Source organism: Hyalella azteca, unplaced genomic scaffold (genome assembly GCF_000764305.2).
Source record: "Hyalella azteca isolate HAZT.00-mixed unplaced genomic scaffold, Hazt_2.0.2 contig12524, whole genome shotgun sequence".
Taxonomy (NCBI): domain Eukaryota; kingdom Metazoa; phylum Arthropoda; class Malacostraca; order Amphipoda; family Hyalellidae; genus Hyalella; species Hyalella azteca.
In genome coordinates this window covers 1,474-19,132 of record NW_025942481.1, presented here as the reverse complement: position 1 = coordinate 19,132, position 17,659 = coordinate 1,474, and the positions used below count along the sequence as shown (strand labels likewise).

Sequence of the window (17,659 nt, the reverse complement as noted above, 5' to 3'; positions counted from 1 at the left end):
GATCGTGCTCGAAACCCCTCCCCTTGCTATGATCGTACACGAACCCTCTTCCCTTGGTATCGTACACGAACTCCTTGCCATTGGCATGATTGTACACGAACCCCTTCACCTTGGTTTGTTCGTACACAAACCTTTACCCTTGGTATGATCGTACACCAACCCCTTCCCCTTGGTATAATCATACACAAACCCCTACCCTTGGTATTATCGTGCTAGAACCTCCTTCCTTTTGACCTCACGTATTCCATTTATCGCGCAAATGGAGTACATAAGGGTTAAATTGAAACAGATTTAAAATTGTGAAAATGGAGAGCACATCTTAAGTTAACAAAATCATGTTTACCGGAATGAGGCATGTATTTAAATTCAGAACTTGATATTTACTGCAATGCAAACAAAATTTTTAATTGAAAAATGTAATGAACCACTTTCGAAATTAAATAACTGACTCCGGTTCGACTTTTCTGTCTTTACCTGCTCGTCTGTGGTGCGATCTCGTAGTGGTACGTTGCTTTGCCACGACAGCATCGATCACGAACGTTCTCTATGGCAATGGCGGTCGTATTCTTACTAGTGGCTTTTCCGCAGCCGTATGACATGGTCTCGCCTCCTGCCATCAATGACCGTAGAATTGTTGACATACTTCGGAATAAACGTGAATGGTTCCATTTTTATCCACTACCAGCTGGTGGTTGTACTTCTGCTGTGTCCGGTCGTACTCCCGAAGTTACTTAGATAGTCGCCTTTATAATCGCTGCACGTCCACTTGTTTCTCGCGTAGTCTCGTAATGTAGTCATGGCCGTTACGTTAATGCTGGCTCTGCAGAAATGAAACGAAGTCTTGGTCATCACTTGTAGATGCTCTAATAGGAATCGTAGCTGTATCGACGAGTCCAAGTTTCTCGCGACCTTTAAAGTTCTAAAACTGGCCCAGGGTTACTACTGAAGTGACGGGAGGCTCCCAAGTCATCTCTTCGGTACAAGTTTCAGCTTCTTCTATGCTTAGCCGCCACGCACACTTATACCTATCATTCGGATTAACCGCTGAATTCCTCGACAAATGTAATTTCTCTGGTAATAAGCTTGCCAACGTACAGTGTGAATGAAGTTCGGTCTAACGATATCGAAGAAATCACGTCTACACACACTCACTACTTCAACCTTACCTTCTAAACACCTCTACTATAACTTTCAATAAAATTCATAACTTAATTAATCTATTAATTTGCTTTTCGAGTAATTACTATACAATTGTTACCGTAGTTGAACATAATATCCACCAGGGATTACAAAAGATGTACTTGAAATATTTATTTTATTTGTCTACGAGCGCGAAGATTAAAGTATCTTACAATATCTCTCAACAATGTACCATACTATGAACATGAACTAGACGAGGTAAATCGTTCTTTTCAGATATCGTTCATTGTTAAGAAAACTATTCACTCCGAGGTCAAATGTATTCCGTTAGCCTTCAACAGTATATCCGTGAGTACCGCTACAATGAACTTAGGTTTTAATATCCGATGCTTGCTGAGCATTATAGTCGAATAAGGTCAAAGGAGACTTCCAAATATGTCATAGTCTAGAAGTAGGCGCAATGAGATCTTTTGTTATATAAAAAAATAATAGAGACAAGAAATAATGCCCATTGGCTCAATAGAACGAGGAGTTAAAGACGCTTCATTAAACTAAAACAAGTGAAGAATAAAGACAAAAAATTTCCTGCCGGATAGAAATATCTATATATATCCAAGTATTTCTTAAAGTTCTCTCATGACTCCTAAAAGAGTGAAATGTTCTAAAGGCCAGTTCATCATATATGATATCAAAAGTAACACCCCCCTACCAAATGTTCATACTTTGAGATGCTACAAGCCTCTTTTCGATAATAAGTATGTAAATGTTCTAATCCAAAATCGATCACTAATGTCTACAAATAGGAACAGAAGTCGTCCCTGATTTGAGGTCAACGGAAACCAGCCACCGCGTGGGCCGAAGAGTGCAGAAGGGCACCGCAATGGCTACTCAATAAACGTCCATCTCGTCAGGGGCGGCTGCAGCGTCGCAAAAACCTTCCTCTGAATGAGATAGCAGAGCAGGCGACAGCGACTTGACAATTGCCTGCAAAGTTTCGTACAGTTTCAATTGATAGAAAATGCCTGTGACCGTTCTTTAAAATGACGGAAAATAAACAGAGCATCAATTATGCGTCTCTTTACAACACTTCTCTTTAATTCACTTCTTGTTGTTTGTTTGTTTGTCGGCTACAAATCTTAAAATCGATATTTAAAACACTTCTACCTCTCCAATCAATCTGAAATTTTGTCCACTTGCGTAAAGTTGAAGACAATGCATGAATCAATTAACAGAATAAATAATTTTAAAAACCTAAAAAATATCATTTATTATATTAAAAAATTGAAAAAATAATTTTGTCTGCTCCATATCTTATAATCGATATTTAACACACTTCTACCTGTCCAATCGATCTGAACTTTTGCCCTTTTGCGTAAAGTTGGAGATAATGCTTGAATCAATTGACAGAATAAATAATTTATAAAAAAAAATATATTTTTTTATTTTGAAAATAAAATTTATAAATTAATTTTTTTATATTTGATAGTAAAATTAGAAATTCATTGTACATTTGTAACATCAAAGACACTGCATTCTCTAAAAGTGTTGTCTTTAAAAAGTAATTTTTAATAGCATATTATTTTATATTTTAAATGCGTGATAGGGTTTTCCCACTATGTATTAGGACGCTAAGTAGAGAATCGGTCATTATAAAGTAGCCTGAAACACAAGTGAAGGGACGCAGCAGTCCCATTTTGTGGAGGCTTCAAGTTTCTTTAAAAGATCACTTTCCAGGGAAAGAGTTGAAGGTAAGGTAGCCAGATCCCGAATCGGACGCTCAATCAATTCTCATGACAATTGTGCTTTGTAACGTCTAGTTCATAGCTAATATACAGTATGATGAAAAATATTCTACATAAATAATAGCAACAGAGAGCGTGTGCTTTACGAAGAAAAACGCGTGGAACTATCTACGAGAATCACAGTATAAAAGCAAAAAAGGCGGGCGATGCCCTCACCAGAGCAGTGTCGACGAGCTTGTCTTTGCCTCTATCTTCTTCAGAGTCACTATCGTGAGGGGTGACTACGGGGGTAGTGGTGGGAGTGGGGCCTGGGGACACTGCAGGCGAGGTGGCAGGGCATTTTGCGCCCCCCAGCTCCAATGCATCGTTGGAATCGTCACAGGGCAGGCGAGGAGAGCGAGGCACCACCACGCGGGAGGAGCTATCGCTCGATCCGCACGAGCTGGCTGAGGTGACCCCAAGGAATTCAACAAAAATTTTAGGTTGATTCTTGCACCCACTGTATACCATTAATAGTATTCCAGCATGTTCAACCAGTAGAAAATGCAACTTTATTCATTTTACATAATAAAATGTTATTAAATATGTTTAATAGATTGCATAGATACGTATTAAATCTGAACTGTAGTACCATTCGAGTCTGATATAGATTAGTAACTTTTCATTTTGAATAGCAAAACAACTGCTCATCACCATAGAGGTAACTTTTGTTAAGGCTAAACATTTTTAATTTCATCTGACGCGACGAAATAATGTAAGATATAATTTCAACCAAGTTTGAAGAAACATTACTACAACTTTTACCTCAAGAAATTAAAAAGTTCCACAAGTTTCATTTATTAACAGCACCTTATTTATGAGGATTATCATGATTTAAAAGGACGGAGTATATTAGTGGTCGATTTGAATAGTGTTGAGCACATGTGAAAGCACACAAAACTAGAAAAATAACTCATTTTAATTTTGAACAAGAGTTAATTGTTTACGATTACTCATTTCTTGAAGTAAACCACTAAGAAAAGCCAGTGAACTAACTGGGCCGGTCAGTGTCGTGGCGTTCTCTGTTCCTACGGCGATGCACAGCTCGTCGTCGTCGACGCCATTGTTGGTGAGCCTCATCAGGGGGGAATATGACGGCGAGTTTGTCTTTGCTGGGGTTAGATTTCTTCAGCAACTGCAGGAAGACCCCGCCAGACGTCCGGCGCCGGTCACCAGTCTTTACAGAAATACAACACAGCTAAGCAACATATTTACGACCAAAGCATACAGCTAATCATCTTCAAATTTCATTCATTTAAAAAAGCAATTCACACAACAGGTTTCTAATTTTTGGCTAACATCGTTAACCTTAGCTGACATTTACTCATCACATGATAGAGTTAAGATCATAAGCAAGCTCAAATTAATGCATGCTTATGATCATTCCAGCGTGATTACTTATTTGAATATTTAAGGTGAAAGCCCCAGATGTATTCGTATTGTTGACTTACCACAATCATAAGGCCGCCCTGACGCTCCTGCTCTCTGGTGTCGTTGTAGAGCTGCATCGCGAACTCACGACCAAACTGTTCTACCACATTAACTGCGAACACAATGCCAGCATTAACAAACAATAACTCATCTTCGTAATGGACAATTAGGTTTCAATCGAGGTGTCTTGAAATCCACAGTGGATGCAGTAATAAATGAGAACATACTTTATAACACGAATGAAGATTCAGTTGCAAAAATATGAGATCAAGAGATGGAAAATATACAGCCAGAAACAAACAGCCTAGACTTAATTTTATTAAATGTCATCAACAAATGAAATAAAATTTGAAGTCTACAAAAACAAAGCTGAGATTATGAATTGACAGAAAAGTGTTTAATGTCTTAAACGTCCAATCAACCAGCCCGTATGTAAATGAAAAGTGTAGTCACCAATAATTTGTGGTTTGTTCTCTTGCAGAGCGCTGGCGATAACCAAAGCGAGGGACTTGTCGGTGGGGTGTTGTGACGCGTCGATGGCGGGCAGCAGCAGAGGCTCTCCAGGGGCGGCGGTCGGGACCGGCACAGGTGGTGGCTGGTACACGCGGTGCGACATCGGACGTTTGCGGGACAATCTACAAACAATGAGCGGTCATTCCACTGCATACAAATACACTCTATCCTTAATTAACAAATTTTGCGAGATTTTATTCAATAGAAACTATGAGGAGTAAATGGTATTTATAACATGGCCACATAGGGTGCCTCCAAAAGCTGGATTATGATAATTTTGCATGATTAAAGGAAAAAATTGAAAACGGGCAGCAACTGGGAGGTTTAACGTGATGCTCTTCCATTGAACTTTCAATAAGTTTATCAAAATTCGTTGAATTCTAGAAAAAAACAATTGATTGATCCAGGAATGTTTCTTCTGTTGTAAATGTATTAATTGATCCGGAAATGTTTTATAAGATAAAAATGTTAGCTTTCTAATTGGGATCATACTACCTTGCAGTTAATTTAGGTGCCTCCTCAACAAACTCTTCTTTCATTTCTCCATCTTCGAGGTCGTCATGCAGCTCCCCTTCTTCCTCCTCATCGTCTTCAGGAGCTTGCAATGAGGCTGCCTCAGCCTTGCGCAGCTGCTGAGCCGCTCTGAAGTCGTAGTTCTCCACATTTCGGTCTCCCTCAAGCTTCTTCAGACCTATAACTCCTATTTCTTCAGTCAGGCTCTGAACAAATTATGATTAGCCAGAATTTTAAGATCTTCAGAAATATTTATTGCACATTTTACAGATTCGAACAATAATTTATGAGGTAGTGTTATACTCGTTGCAGCATTACAAGATTTTAAGTAATATCAGACTTAGGTAAGCTTATAACTGTTAACACGAGCCTATTTATTAGTGCTAAGTACATGGTGACAGTGAGGTGTAAAGTAGGTCAAATAACTGGATTAGGTTTGCAGTGCTTGAAAGAGGCTCAAAGAGTGGGGCATTATCTCTTACTTAACTTAGAATAAGAACAAAAAAAAGTAAAATGCAGAAAAATAGCTTCCACATCAAGAAAAATTGTTCATGGAGAAATTGAAATTAGCTCTGGTTTGACTAATAGAATAAGAGTAGCAGAGACCACTGAATATTATCTACAAATTGCTCGGGGATGAGAATAGAAACCTGTTCTCCTAAAACATTGGCCCAGATGTTGTTGCACTTTCGAGGCTTCTTGACAATCAATGTGGCATCTTCTTTCATTGGCTCAGGAGGTGCGGGCTGCTGTATGAGACCTTGCTGTAACATTGCTTGCTGCTCTTTGGTGAACTGAGCAGGCTCCTCTAACCTGTGTGACATTAACACAATTGAAACGATACAGTATTAACACAATAAAAATCAAAAATATTTTTGATCATGTGAGCACATGACCTGGCAACTTCAGTATGGTGAGCAATATCAAAATAAATACAAAATCATCACTGTTCCTCAATTTTCAGCCTGAACAACTTATATACCTATCTATACATATAAATAGTGAGCATATTTTAACAAGATACAAGTTAACCTAATCCCAACAAAACAACAGCCTTTCCATGTTGATCATACAGTTTCATAAAAACAAAATTTCCCTTGAAATCATATCCCAGACTAATGGGTCTAGACTCTAGAATGTATTCCAACGTTCCACTGTCACACATTTCTGGGACAATCCTTTGTGGGAGTAAGGCTGTGTACGCTGCAAATAAAATGCAACTATAAAAATTTTTCTCAAGACCAACCACCATAATAAGACAAAATCTAAAAAAAATATTAAAAACATAAAGTGGGGCCTGTGTGCAGAGTTTAGCTGGTCACTACTGCTCTATATATAGGAACTATTTAGCCCATACCTATTTAGCCCATTGTAAATTTTACCTTGACAATGCATTTGAGACTTTCATGCGCTTAGGACCACTCAGGTGACAGTCTTCATCATCCAAGTCATTGTCAGAAGAATCTTCATCACTGGAAAGCCCTGGTACATGTTGGGCAGCTCTAGGTGTCCTGTACTGATGCAGTGGAGCTGTTGCTGGAGGCAGAATGTTGCTGGCATCCACCATCCGCTAAAAATTGCAAACAGCATATAATTTCTCCATGAAATTCTTACACACATATAATGAGACAAACAACAGAAAATTATAAAGTAATAAGTATGGCACAGAATAATTTCAAAACTTGGTAATTTTTTTTATGTCTGGCAAAAGGGCAATACTAACCTCAAGGTCTACATCAGACCCAGAAAGCTCTCCTTCTTCACGGTCATTCATTTTGAGGTACTTGTGTGTATTTAGTTCAGAATAGTATGTTTACTTGCATTGCCTGCTGGGACTGAAGGACAATAGGCATCATAGATGAAGGACAGAATGACTGAACATGTGAGCAATCAATCCTATTCTTTATCACCAAGACCTAACCAACATTTAGCTACAGCCCCACACTCAGGAAGATGTAAGTTTTGGAGGAATTTTTCCATGCAAAATAAGCTTCCTGGAAACAATGGTTTTGACAGGACTACCTTGATTTGATTAATATGTGCAGATGGAATTCCTCAAAACCATTGTAGAAATTAAGCAGAAGCCACCTATCAACGAGACAATAATGCCTATATATACAGGGCTCAATTTCTGCTATTTTAATGGCCCTTACCAATGTCTATTATTATAATAATTTCTATGTATATAAAATAAGATAATTAGTATTAGATGGCAGAATTTTCTTGCTTTTATGCATACCAATTGATGACCAAAGAATGCATTAAAATTTTAAAAAATTCAAACAATTTTCTAGATGACATTGGGAGATCAATAGACAGGTTTAACAAGTAGTTAACTACAAGTTTAACAAGTTAGGTTTAACAAGTAACAACAACACCCTGCAAAAAATGCAGGAACTCTCTAGAGGCCAGAGTAACATACGTAGGTAGTTAATAAATTTTGCTTCAAAGAAGGTTGTAGATTTCTTCAGCATTTGGACTACATGGGAGAAATTGGACAAACAACTACAACATTGAGCATTATAAACCTGCAACTTCATCTCAAGGTCATTGATGAATTCAACAGGCTCTGTGACACCATTGACAACATCAAACTCCTACTATACACAACAATGGCCGCTGTCAAAAAGCATAAGTTCTCCAAGAAGCCGGTGTATTCTACAAATTTTGCTTCTAATAAGGTTGTAAACTTCATCATTTGAACTACATTGGAGTAGGAGTAATTTGACTAACAACCAAAACATCATGATCATCTCAACTGCCATCTTCAGTCTGGAGGGCAAAAATGCCCCTGAGACAAACTTACAAGACTGTCACTCGCACCGTGCTGGAGAAACCCACCAGCATTATCATCATGCAAAGGTCTGGGCCAATGGAAAACTGCACTAACCTGGATTTGGGGCCGAAGACCTAAGAATTGGTCAATTTTACCTGTTCCTATGGTGTTTTTCCCAATTTCTTCAGTCAAAACTAAGAACAATTACTTATTTTTGCCCACAAGGTTCAAAAATTACCCATAATATGATCATTTTGGCCTGCAATGTCATAAAACTTCTACTTGATATTCCAAATGAGGACCAAGTGTCATTCTGTAAAGGGTACAGCTTTTTAGTGTGCTCACTGCCTTGTGTCCAGTGAAAAAAAATGTCTACTCTTTGAACCAGACTAGATGAGATCTCTCTGAAACACGAATGGAGCCAGGATTTCATGTGTTTGAAGGCCATGATTCAATTTTTTTTTGAGACATGAATGCCATATCCCAGCCATAAAGAGCCATTTATGAGCCAAAAACTCATTTGCAAAGTCCTGTGAGCATGTTACCCCAAATCTCTAATTGTACCCTACAAACAGCAACAAAAACATTTGTCTCTACTTTAGAGGCAACTGAACACATGATAATGCATTGCTTACATTGTTGTTGAAGAATAAATGCAGTTTAATACACTCTGATGTGACAGCAACTACCGCAATCTCCAACACAATGTTTTGGGCTGATGCACATCTATCGTAAAATGTGTGCATCCATGTCAATCATGGCACATCGTTTGCAAAGCGCGAGTGTCAGATTCATCAGTCAGAGATGCACTTTCGTTTTTCTAGCAATCCTACTGGCAACATTCTTCCCTGGCGTACTGGTGTACATCCCAAAATAAACTTCTGGCGCCCATGCAACAACTTCCAGACCACAGGCAATCAATTTTGGCGTCCTTGCCATCCATTTGCTGCTAACATTGGCATCCACCATCCATTATGATGGTGCCTTGATGTCTTTTGGGCAGAATAATGGCGTCCTCAACCTATTTTGGGCCTTACTATACAGACTAGCCCACAGAGCCACCCTGCCACTAGCATGCCATCATTCATTGATACAAAAAAATTATTTTTAAATGTGTGCAAAATCAATGGCATTGGTTGTTAACATAAAGTGATACATTTATGTAATCTGTTAGAGAATAAATATTCATGCACATAAAAATTTGCAAGCATCAGGAAAGGCATGATCCTGTATGACAGCATAGCTGTTTAAGTAATAATAGTATTTATGAACTAAGTTAATGAAACATATCAATGATGAAAACGTGTGAAAATTTGCCAATTTTCTGGAAAAAATGTTTAAATTAAAGTTCTGATTGGATATTTATGAGGAAATTATGCTAATAAAGTGCTATTTTTACTACGTTTTTCTTAGCTCGCTTTCGTGTCTGTCTGTCTGTGATGATCAAATCTTGCAATCGATATTTCACCAACTTTCCCACTAGCTAGCGTTTTGAAACTTTTAGGGAAGCTCAGCTCCCGATAACAATACAGTTATCAATAATTTGTTGCACGTTTCCAGGCGTATATACTATATATAGTTTATATATACTAAGACGTGCGGCCGCTCACGTTATAGACGAGCAGTCGCTGACGTTGCGTATCATCGATACGTACGTCAAGTTAAGTAAATTGGCTCGCAACAACGTTTTTCATGTGTAACAACGGACTAAAAAGTAGAAAATAAAATACATAAAAATGAAAAGCACACAACACACGAATTTTGGAAATTTGATGGTGAACGTACAGCCCGACACACGTTTTTTGGGGCGGGCCATAATTTATATTCTACTTTCTAGTCCACAAGAAAAAAACGTAGTTTTTTAAAAAAGTTATTTTTATGTATTTTTATGCTATTAGAATACAGAATATCATCAGAAAACATTTTTGAAATCTTATCAGTTACGTATTAGATTTATTAGAACGATGTAATTGAATACTGAAAAATGAACTGCAAGTAAGTTTAATTGTATGCCGAGTAAATAAGAAAAATCTAATTTTAATATGGACTAATAACATGCAGAAAATCATCGATTCCAGAAGCACAGAAACTGTAATTATCTTTCAGGATTCAGGTCCTTCGAAACGTTTGGCTCTGCAGACCTCTCCCCCAGGATTGTGAGCAGGAATATCAGGAAGCATGGCTGAGGTATGAAGAACAACAGAGAAGGACCAAAACTATCATTAGAAATCATATCGATGAGTATGAGCAAAATAGAATAAATGAATTCGTTATGAAGGGAGAGAGAGGAGGATGCAACTGGTATGCATTCCTAAGAGGGGACAAGAGTGAAAATGATCTGAGAATGGATGGGCTGAATGTAGAAGGAGTGTATGTAACTGAAAGAACAATGTTGGCAGAGGCTGTGAAGAAATTGGTGGGATGAATAACTTATTTACGCCCGACAAAAATGTTGTTTCAGTAGAACGTAAAAATCGGAGTGGCATGGACAAAGAAATTACAAATGAGGAAGTGAAACAAGTGGTAGAGCGATTGAAGAATAATAAGGCAGCTGGAATGGATGTGATACCATATGAGATGTATAAGTATGGAGGTGAGAGTGCAATTGGTAGACTGACTGATCTTTTCAATGTTGTTTGGACAAATGAGTGTGTACATGATGAGCAGAATGAAAGTCGTGTAACCTTGCTTCACAAGGGTGGCCACAAGAGCAAAAAGGAACTTAAGAATTACAGACCAATAGCCCTTGCTGACACCAGTGGTAGGATTTTCTGAGCGGTTATGAATGAGCGGATGCAAAGATGTATTAAGAACGAAAGAGTGTTTGGTGAAGAGCAAAATGGTTTTAGACATGACAGAAGAGCAGAAGATAATATATATGTTGTGAATGAACTGATCGGGAGAATGAAAAGAGATGGAAAGAAAGTGTACTTGGCTTTTCTAGACATAGAAAAAGCATATGACCAGGTGGATAGAGAGCTCCTGTGTCAAACACTGAGAAAAATTGGAATGAGTGAAAAATGTGTGAGGCTTGTGAGAAGTATGTACGTATGTGAATACTTGAGCAAAATATAGACTTGGGATATTGAGACAGTCTGGGTGAGGAGTAGGAGAGGCATATGACAGGGCTGTATCCTGTCTCTGCTTCTCTTCAACCTCTACAAAGAAGAGATGGCCACGAGGGTGAGGAGAATGGATGTTGGTGTGTGTGTAGGCGACAAAAGGTTAAGAATGCTTCTGTATGCTGATGATGCTGTGATTATGAGTGAAAATAGAAAAGAATTACAAAGTATGCTGGACTGTGTGACTGAGTATGGGAGGGACTTCAATGTGTGATTCAGTGCAGAGAAGAGCCAAGTACTTGTTGTGAATGGATCAGTTGAGGATATGAGCTGAGTGTGGATGTTGGGAGGGAATGAGATTGTTAGGACAAATGAGTATAAGTACTTAGGGATGTGTGTGGACCATGAAGGATGTCAGAGAACAAAGGCCAGAAATCTAAGTAAGGCAAACCAATGGTTGGGTATACTTGGAAAGTGCAGCAAAAGTGACAGCGAGTAAGTATGAAGTATTGAGGGAAGTGTGGAAGAGTGTGGTAGTGCCTAGTATTATGTATGGATTGGATTTGATAGCTTGTAGGGATGGTGAGCTAGATAAATTGGAATTGGTACAGAATAGAGTGGCAAGATTGGCACAAGGAGCCCCCAGGTGGACTGCGGTAGAGGCCCTGAGAGGACACATGGATTGGAGTACCTTCTAGGAAAGAAGAATAAGAGCAGTTCTGAGGTGTAAAGTGAGACTGGAGTGAATGGACGATGGAAGCTGGGAACGAAAGATGTATATTTGGAACATGAAGGTGAGCAAATGGGCAAGTAGATGTTGGGCAGTGGTGCGTAAGTGTGGTATGCATGAAGCATGAGTGCGCCAAAGGACAAATGGGTGGTGACAGTATGGGGTGCAATTGGGATAGAGTGGGATGAAAAAGTGGAAAAGAGAAATAAATAAGCAAGTGGAAGACTATGGGCTAAAGGTGTGGAAGCAAGGAATGGAGGGTAAGGACACTCTATGACTGTATCAGATGAAAGTGATGTCAAAATATGAATTTATGTATGATGCTAGTAGAGGTGGGACCTTCTGTTTTGTGTTAGGGCAGGCGCGCTAGGTGTGAATGGATGTACATACAGGTGGAATGAAGATAAATGGAGGAAGATAAATGTTTTATGTGTGATGGGGATGAGAAGGAAACTGTGGAGCACTTGTTGATGGAATGTGGGGTGTATGAGAGAGAGCATCAGTCTATGATGGAGGTGATTCTGAATGAGAGAGGTGAGATTAACGAAGTGGGGCATGAGAGACCAAGATAGAGTGGATGGCAATAATTACAGGTCTGTTTGAGGGAGCAAGTGTGGCTATGTTTGAGAGTGTCTGAGTGTGATGAGATTATTGCAATATATGTGGAGGATGAGGGAGAGGAGGAGGAGGATGATAAGAGTGGGGTCTTGAGGAATGGAGGGTTGAGAGAGGGGAGGGTGGGAAGACATGTGACTGTGCCGAATTGTTTTAGTATGTTGTTTTATTTTTTTAGGTTGTTGCAAAACGAAACAAAATTGTTAAGCTTTTTTTTCTTTTGGACTGCTGTGAATACAGTTTAATTGAACTTTTTTGTTATGATATAAGTGTGGAACTTTTAATTTTTGATGCTAGTAAAAGTTTTTAGGCAGTATGTATGACCAATATAAAGGTCATGACCAGTGGTCACCACGCATTTCAATTTAAATTTCAGGTAATAAGATGCTGGGCGCAAGTCCAGATGTAAATTTGTCTGAGATGATATTGAGAACTTGCTGTTGGCAACATTCTATTGAGTTGCATTTTCAACATAACCAAATACATTGGGATACTTTTTGCCTATATTAATATGTAATTCTTATTTTTCAACCCATCAATGGAACATGAAGCAAATGGGAACTCATGCTGTATGCCATAAAAAATACATCACATCATCACATGTATGATCAACTAATTTGCAGTTGGTTTAAGATTTTCATCTTTATTATTGTATGATTAAAATGTGTACCTTTGTTTCTTAAAAAAACATAAGTTCTTGAATCAGTTTTTAGTAGTAAGCATCACATAATATATATATATTAGAGTAGCTGCTGCATAATATAAAGTAGCTGCTCACGTCAGCATCATAGGAAGCGGAACTGTTGCGTGGACAGTGACATAGTGAATCATTGTCTGTGGAGTGGAAGAGGGTGCGATGGATGCAGCCATGCAGTACACTAATTTTACTGTCACTAAAACAATTTAGGTGTTTATTTTCTATGCTCTAGGCTTAAGGCAACGTATTGAACGTAATGAGTAATCTTCTTTAGACTAAATTGAGATGTTAGTTTTTTAAAATGATGAATGGTGAAAGCATAGCAATTCCGTGAGAATGTTCAAGATCTCTTACAAAATCCGTGCAATGGTGGTTTGGTGTAATTCTGTGAGAATTGTGAATTATAGTACCATAAAATGGGGTAACTTTGACCACTTTTTTTCAAAATGATGTAATTTTTTTACTAAATAAGTTAAAGTTAAATTGAAACCTGCATACAGGTCTATACTCTAGCTTCAACATAAATTGCTGGCTCCTGCCTCTCATAGTTTTGATGTAATTTCAAAAAAAGTGATGGTCTTTGTTACCCCAGCTCTTTGGGTTTCTTTGACTGGGAGGTAAAATCAATTTTATTTTTTGGTAAAATAACTCCAAATAACTTCAGGTTTTGGTGCATTGTAGTAGAACTCTTCTAGTTACATATGCAAAGACTTATTTGAGGAAAGTCTCATAGTTTGCAAATACGGGGTGCCGCCCCTGAATGGGCAAAATGTGACCACCTAATGGCAGCTGTGATGGGGTAACATTGACTGGCTTGGAAATTAAGTTAAAATTACCATATATAAGACTCTGTAGAGTCTGAAACATAAAGAAAAAACATTAATAGGCGGATCAAACATAAAATATGTTATAAAGGTACCTATGGTAATTCTAACTTAATTTTCAAGCCGGTCAATCTTACCCCGTCACCGCTGCCATTAGGTGGTCTAAGTTCCCCCCATTTGCAAACTATGACACTTTCTTAAAATTTGTCATTTGCATATGTAACTAGAAGAGTTCTACTACAAATCTACAATGCATCAAAACCTGGAGTTATTTTACCAAAAAATAAAAAAATTGGAGGGGGTACTCTGACAGGCTTTAAATAATAGCTTTTTTTTCATGGGTCATATATTTAATTTTTTAACCTATTAGATATGCAAACTTTTTAAATCTTTCTATTGTGTTATGTAGCCTCAGTATTAGGCCTTTAATGGCCATTGACAAAATTTTTCTATGTCAAATAATTTTTGAGTTTTGGGGGTTTTTCTTAAAAAACAAAAAGTGGTCAAAGTTACCCCGGGAGTCAAAGTAACCCCATTTTACGATACTCCTGTTCATTACCTTTTTCCAATTGGGCATCTATTCTAGTGGCTAGGATAGAAAAATATCATGGATAGGTAGGCTAGGGGGTAGGACCTAGCAGGCATGGAACATATCTACTTGGCAAGCCGCGACTGAATTTTACGAGCCGTGGTTTTATAGATTTGCCAGCCGTGATTCCATTTCTTCGAGCCATGATTCCATTTCACCGAGCCATGAATTCCATATCTAGGCCATGAAAAGCCATTTACAAGGCACAAATTTATTTACAAATTCCATACACATGTTACCCCAAATCTCTAATTTTACCCTAAAACAGTCAAATGGCAATGATAAAATTTGTCTTTACTGTAAGTTGAGCACATGTTAATGCAGTCTGACTGCTTTGACATGACCTCAACCCACTCTGCAGAGAGTGGATGAATATTGCAAGATCTTTGGAGACGCTTCAGTAGCAAAATTTACGCCTTCAGAAGATCTTGCCGTTGCCGACACATTTAGATTGAAATTCTTGCCTTTAATATATTTGTCAGTTTTCGGCCAACTATTTAAAAAAAAGTAAGGTTTCCGGTATGTTGGATGGATCAGGATGCAGTGAAGATTGTCCAGAAATCAGTTGCGATGAGTTCCCCCCCCCCAAAAAAATGTAAACATCAAGTTTACGATTACGTAGTTGCGGTCACATTAGAGCGGTCAGACTGCATTATCGCATGTTCAGTTGACACTTGCTGTACAATTGGACTGTTTTTAGGGTAAAATTAGTTATTTGGGGTAACACGTGCATGCAACCTTGTAAATAAGTTTGTGGCTTGTAAATAGTTTTTCATTACTCAGCGTAAATGGCTTTTCATTAAAAATTGCATGGCGACACATCTTAAAATTACTCGGCAACGCTTAGGGCTTAAAACCCATATATTGGCAACGCTGCATCCACCCTCTGCACCCTGGACCGCAACTATGCACGATCTTCAACAAAACGCTTAGTTGATTTGTTTACATTAGGGTAAACGCGGTATATTCCGACATCATGGGTAATTCCGTCACCTCTCTAGTTTTTCCTTTATATTAAGCTTTGTTTTAGTTCCATGCGTTCGTTGATGGTTGAAATGGTGACGTCATACATTTGCGCATCAAACTACTGCCAAAACACTAGGCCTTGGCCATCTAGCGGGAAAATATTGAGATCCAAAGAGAGACAATGCACGCTACCCAGTGAGATCATCGAAAAATGCGTCAAATTTGGCAGTTGACCTTGCTCTACCAAATAGTGAATAACTGTTTGTATAGGAAGAATTTTATGGTTTGAGACTTTTAAATATGTCTGTGAATATATTAGGAATCCTTTAAGTATACTTGTATTTGCTGATTTCAAGTGGTAAATAAATTAATAGATGATTAAGTTGAGAAATGGATTTAGACACATGAAAACTAATTCCGTCACAACTTGAATTGGACACACAGATCGTTCCAAGCTGTGTCCAAAAATTAAAATTTGCTTAATTAAAAGCTTAATAGTTGTTAATTAAAAGCATAATTAAGTACCGTAAAATGGGGTAACTTAGACCACTTTTTTTCTTATAAATGATGCCATTTTTTTACTAGCTAAATTAAACTTGAATTGAAACATGTAAAATACAGGTCTATACTCTAGCTTCACTCACCATAAATTGCTGGCTCCTGCCTCTCATAGTCTTTAAGTAATTTCAAAAAAAGTGATGGTCTTTGTTACCCCAGCTCTTGGGGTAACTTAGACCGGGTGGTAAAATCAATTATTTTTTTTTTGGTAAAATAACTCCAAATAACTCCAGGTTTTGGTACATTGTAGTAGAACTCTTCTAGTTACATATGCAAATGACAAACTTGAGGAAAGTGTCATAGTTTGCAAATGGGGGCGCCACCCCATAATGAGGGAAATGTGACTACCCAATGGCAGCCCTGATGGGTAAATATTGACTGGCTTGGATATTAAGTTAAAATTACCATATGTAAGACTCTGTAGAGTCTGAAACATAAAGAAAAAACATAAATAGGCTGACAAACATAAAATATGTTATATATGGTAATTTTATATTAACTTCCAAGCCGGTCTATGTTACCCCGTCAGGGCTGACATTTTACACAGCGAACGGAATTCGAACACGTGGATGACGGCATTACGTATCAGTAGAATTTGAAGCGCGGACGGAATACGCCTCACCACGTGCCAAATATAGACACACACAGTGATGGAATATAGGGATTTGGTAGGTTTGCATTCTTAAGGCTTTTAAATAAATATGGCAACATTTTGTTGTTGCTGAGACCATCAGTGACACGTAGTGCAATGTTTTGAGAGTCACATAAAGCAAACAGAACTTGAGTAACGCATACAGTTATTTTTTTATAGATTTTCATTTCTTGATGCGTCCTTAATGTGACGGAATATACCGCGTTTACCCTACAATGTTCAAGTTTTTTCTGCAGGATATTTTGGCGGGACCCGGGAAGGTCCATAGTGACAAAGCAGAGAGTTTTTCAGACTCTCCCTCAAATTCACTTTCGAGTCCTATAAGTAGACCACTAAGACAGACCAGGCATGGAATATATCTGCTTGGTGAGCTGCGACTGAATTTTTTGAGCCGTGGTTTTATGGATTTGCCAGCCGTAATTACATTTCTTCGAGCCGTGATTCTATTTCACCAAGCCGTGAATTCCATATCTTGGCCATGAAAAGCCATTTACGAGGCGCAAATTTATTTACAAAGTCCATGCACGGGTTACCCAAATCTCTAATTTTACCCTAAAACAGTCAAATGGCAACAATAAAATTTGTCTTTACTGTAAGTTGAGCACATGTTAATGCAGTCTGACCACTTTGACATGACCGCAACTATGCACGATCTTCAGCAAAACGTTTAGTTGATTTGTTTACATTACGATGTTTATGTTTTTTCTGCAGAATATTTTGGCGGGAACGGTAAAGCAATGCGGATTGCGGAAGTTGAAAATTTTATGAAGTGACATGTTTGCAAAGTGCAAACCGCGATTTTTCAATCAAAC

General features: G+C 38.2%; 1 protein-coding gene across 2 annotated transcripts in view; it reads right to left on the bottom strand.

Moving 5' to 3' along the window:
- Positions 1–1,301: 1,301 nt before the first annotated feature.
- Positions 1,302–17,659, bottom strand: part of LOC108667550 (phosphorylated adapter RNA export protein) — a 17,458-nt gene continuing 1,100 nt past the window's right edge. Inside the window, exons 2-10 of one of the 2 annotated variants that reach the window (XM_018154592.2) lie at positions 7,102–7,213; positions 6,761–6,948; positions 6,029–6,191; positions 5,361–5,584; positions 4,806–4,987; positions 4,373–4,464; positions 3,918–4,098; positions 3,099–3,328; positions 1,302–2,124 (exon numbers count right to left, since the gene is read on the bottom strand). In XM_018154592.2, the coding sequence (XP_018010081.1) occupies positions 2,029–2,124; positions 3,099–3,328; positions 3,918–4,098; positions 4,373–4,464; positions 4,806–4,987; positions 5,361–5,584; positions 6,029–6,191; positions 6,761–6,948; positions 7,102–7,152 (1,407 nt within the window). In that variant the 5' untranslated portion in view covers positions 7,153–7,213 and the 3' untranslated portion in view covers positions 1,302–2,028. Of the gene's footprint in view, positions 2,125–3,098; positions 3,329–3,917; positions 4,099–4,372; positions 4,465–4,805; positions 4,988–5,360; positions 5,585–6,028; positions 6,192–6,760; positions 6,949–7,101; positions 7,569–17,659 lie in introns of those variants that run through there. The other variant, XM_047883288.1, reaches the window with a different exon arrangement.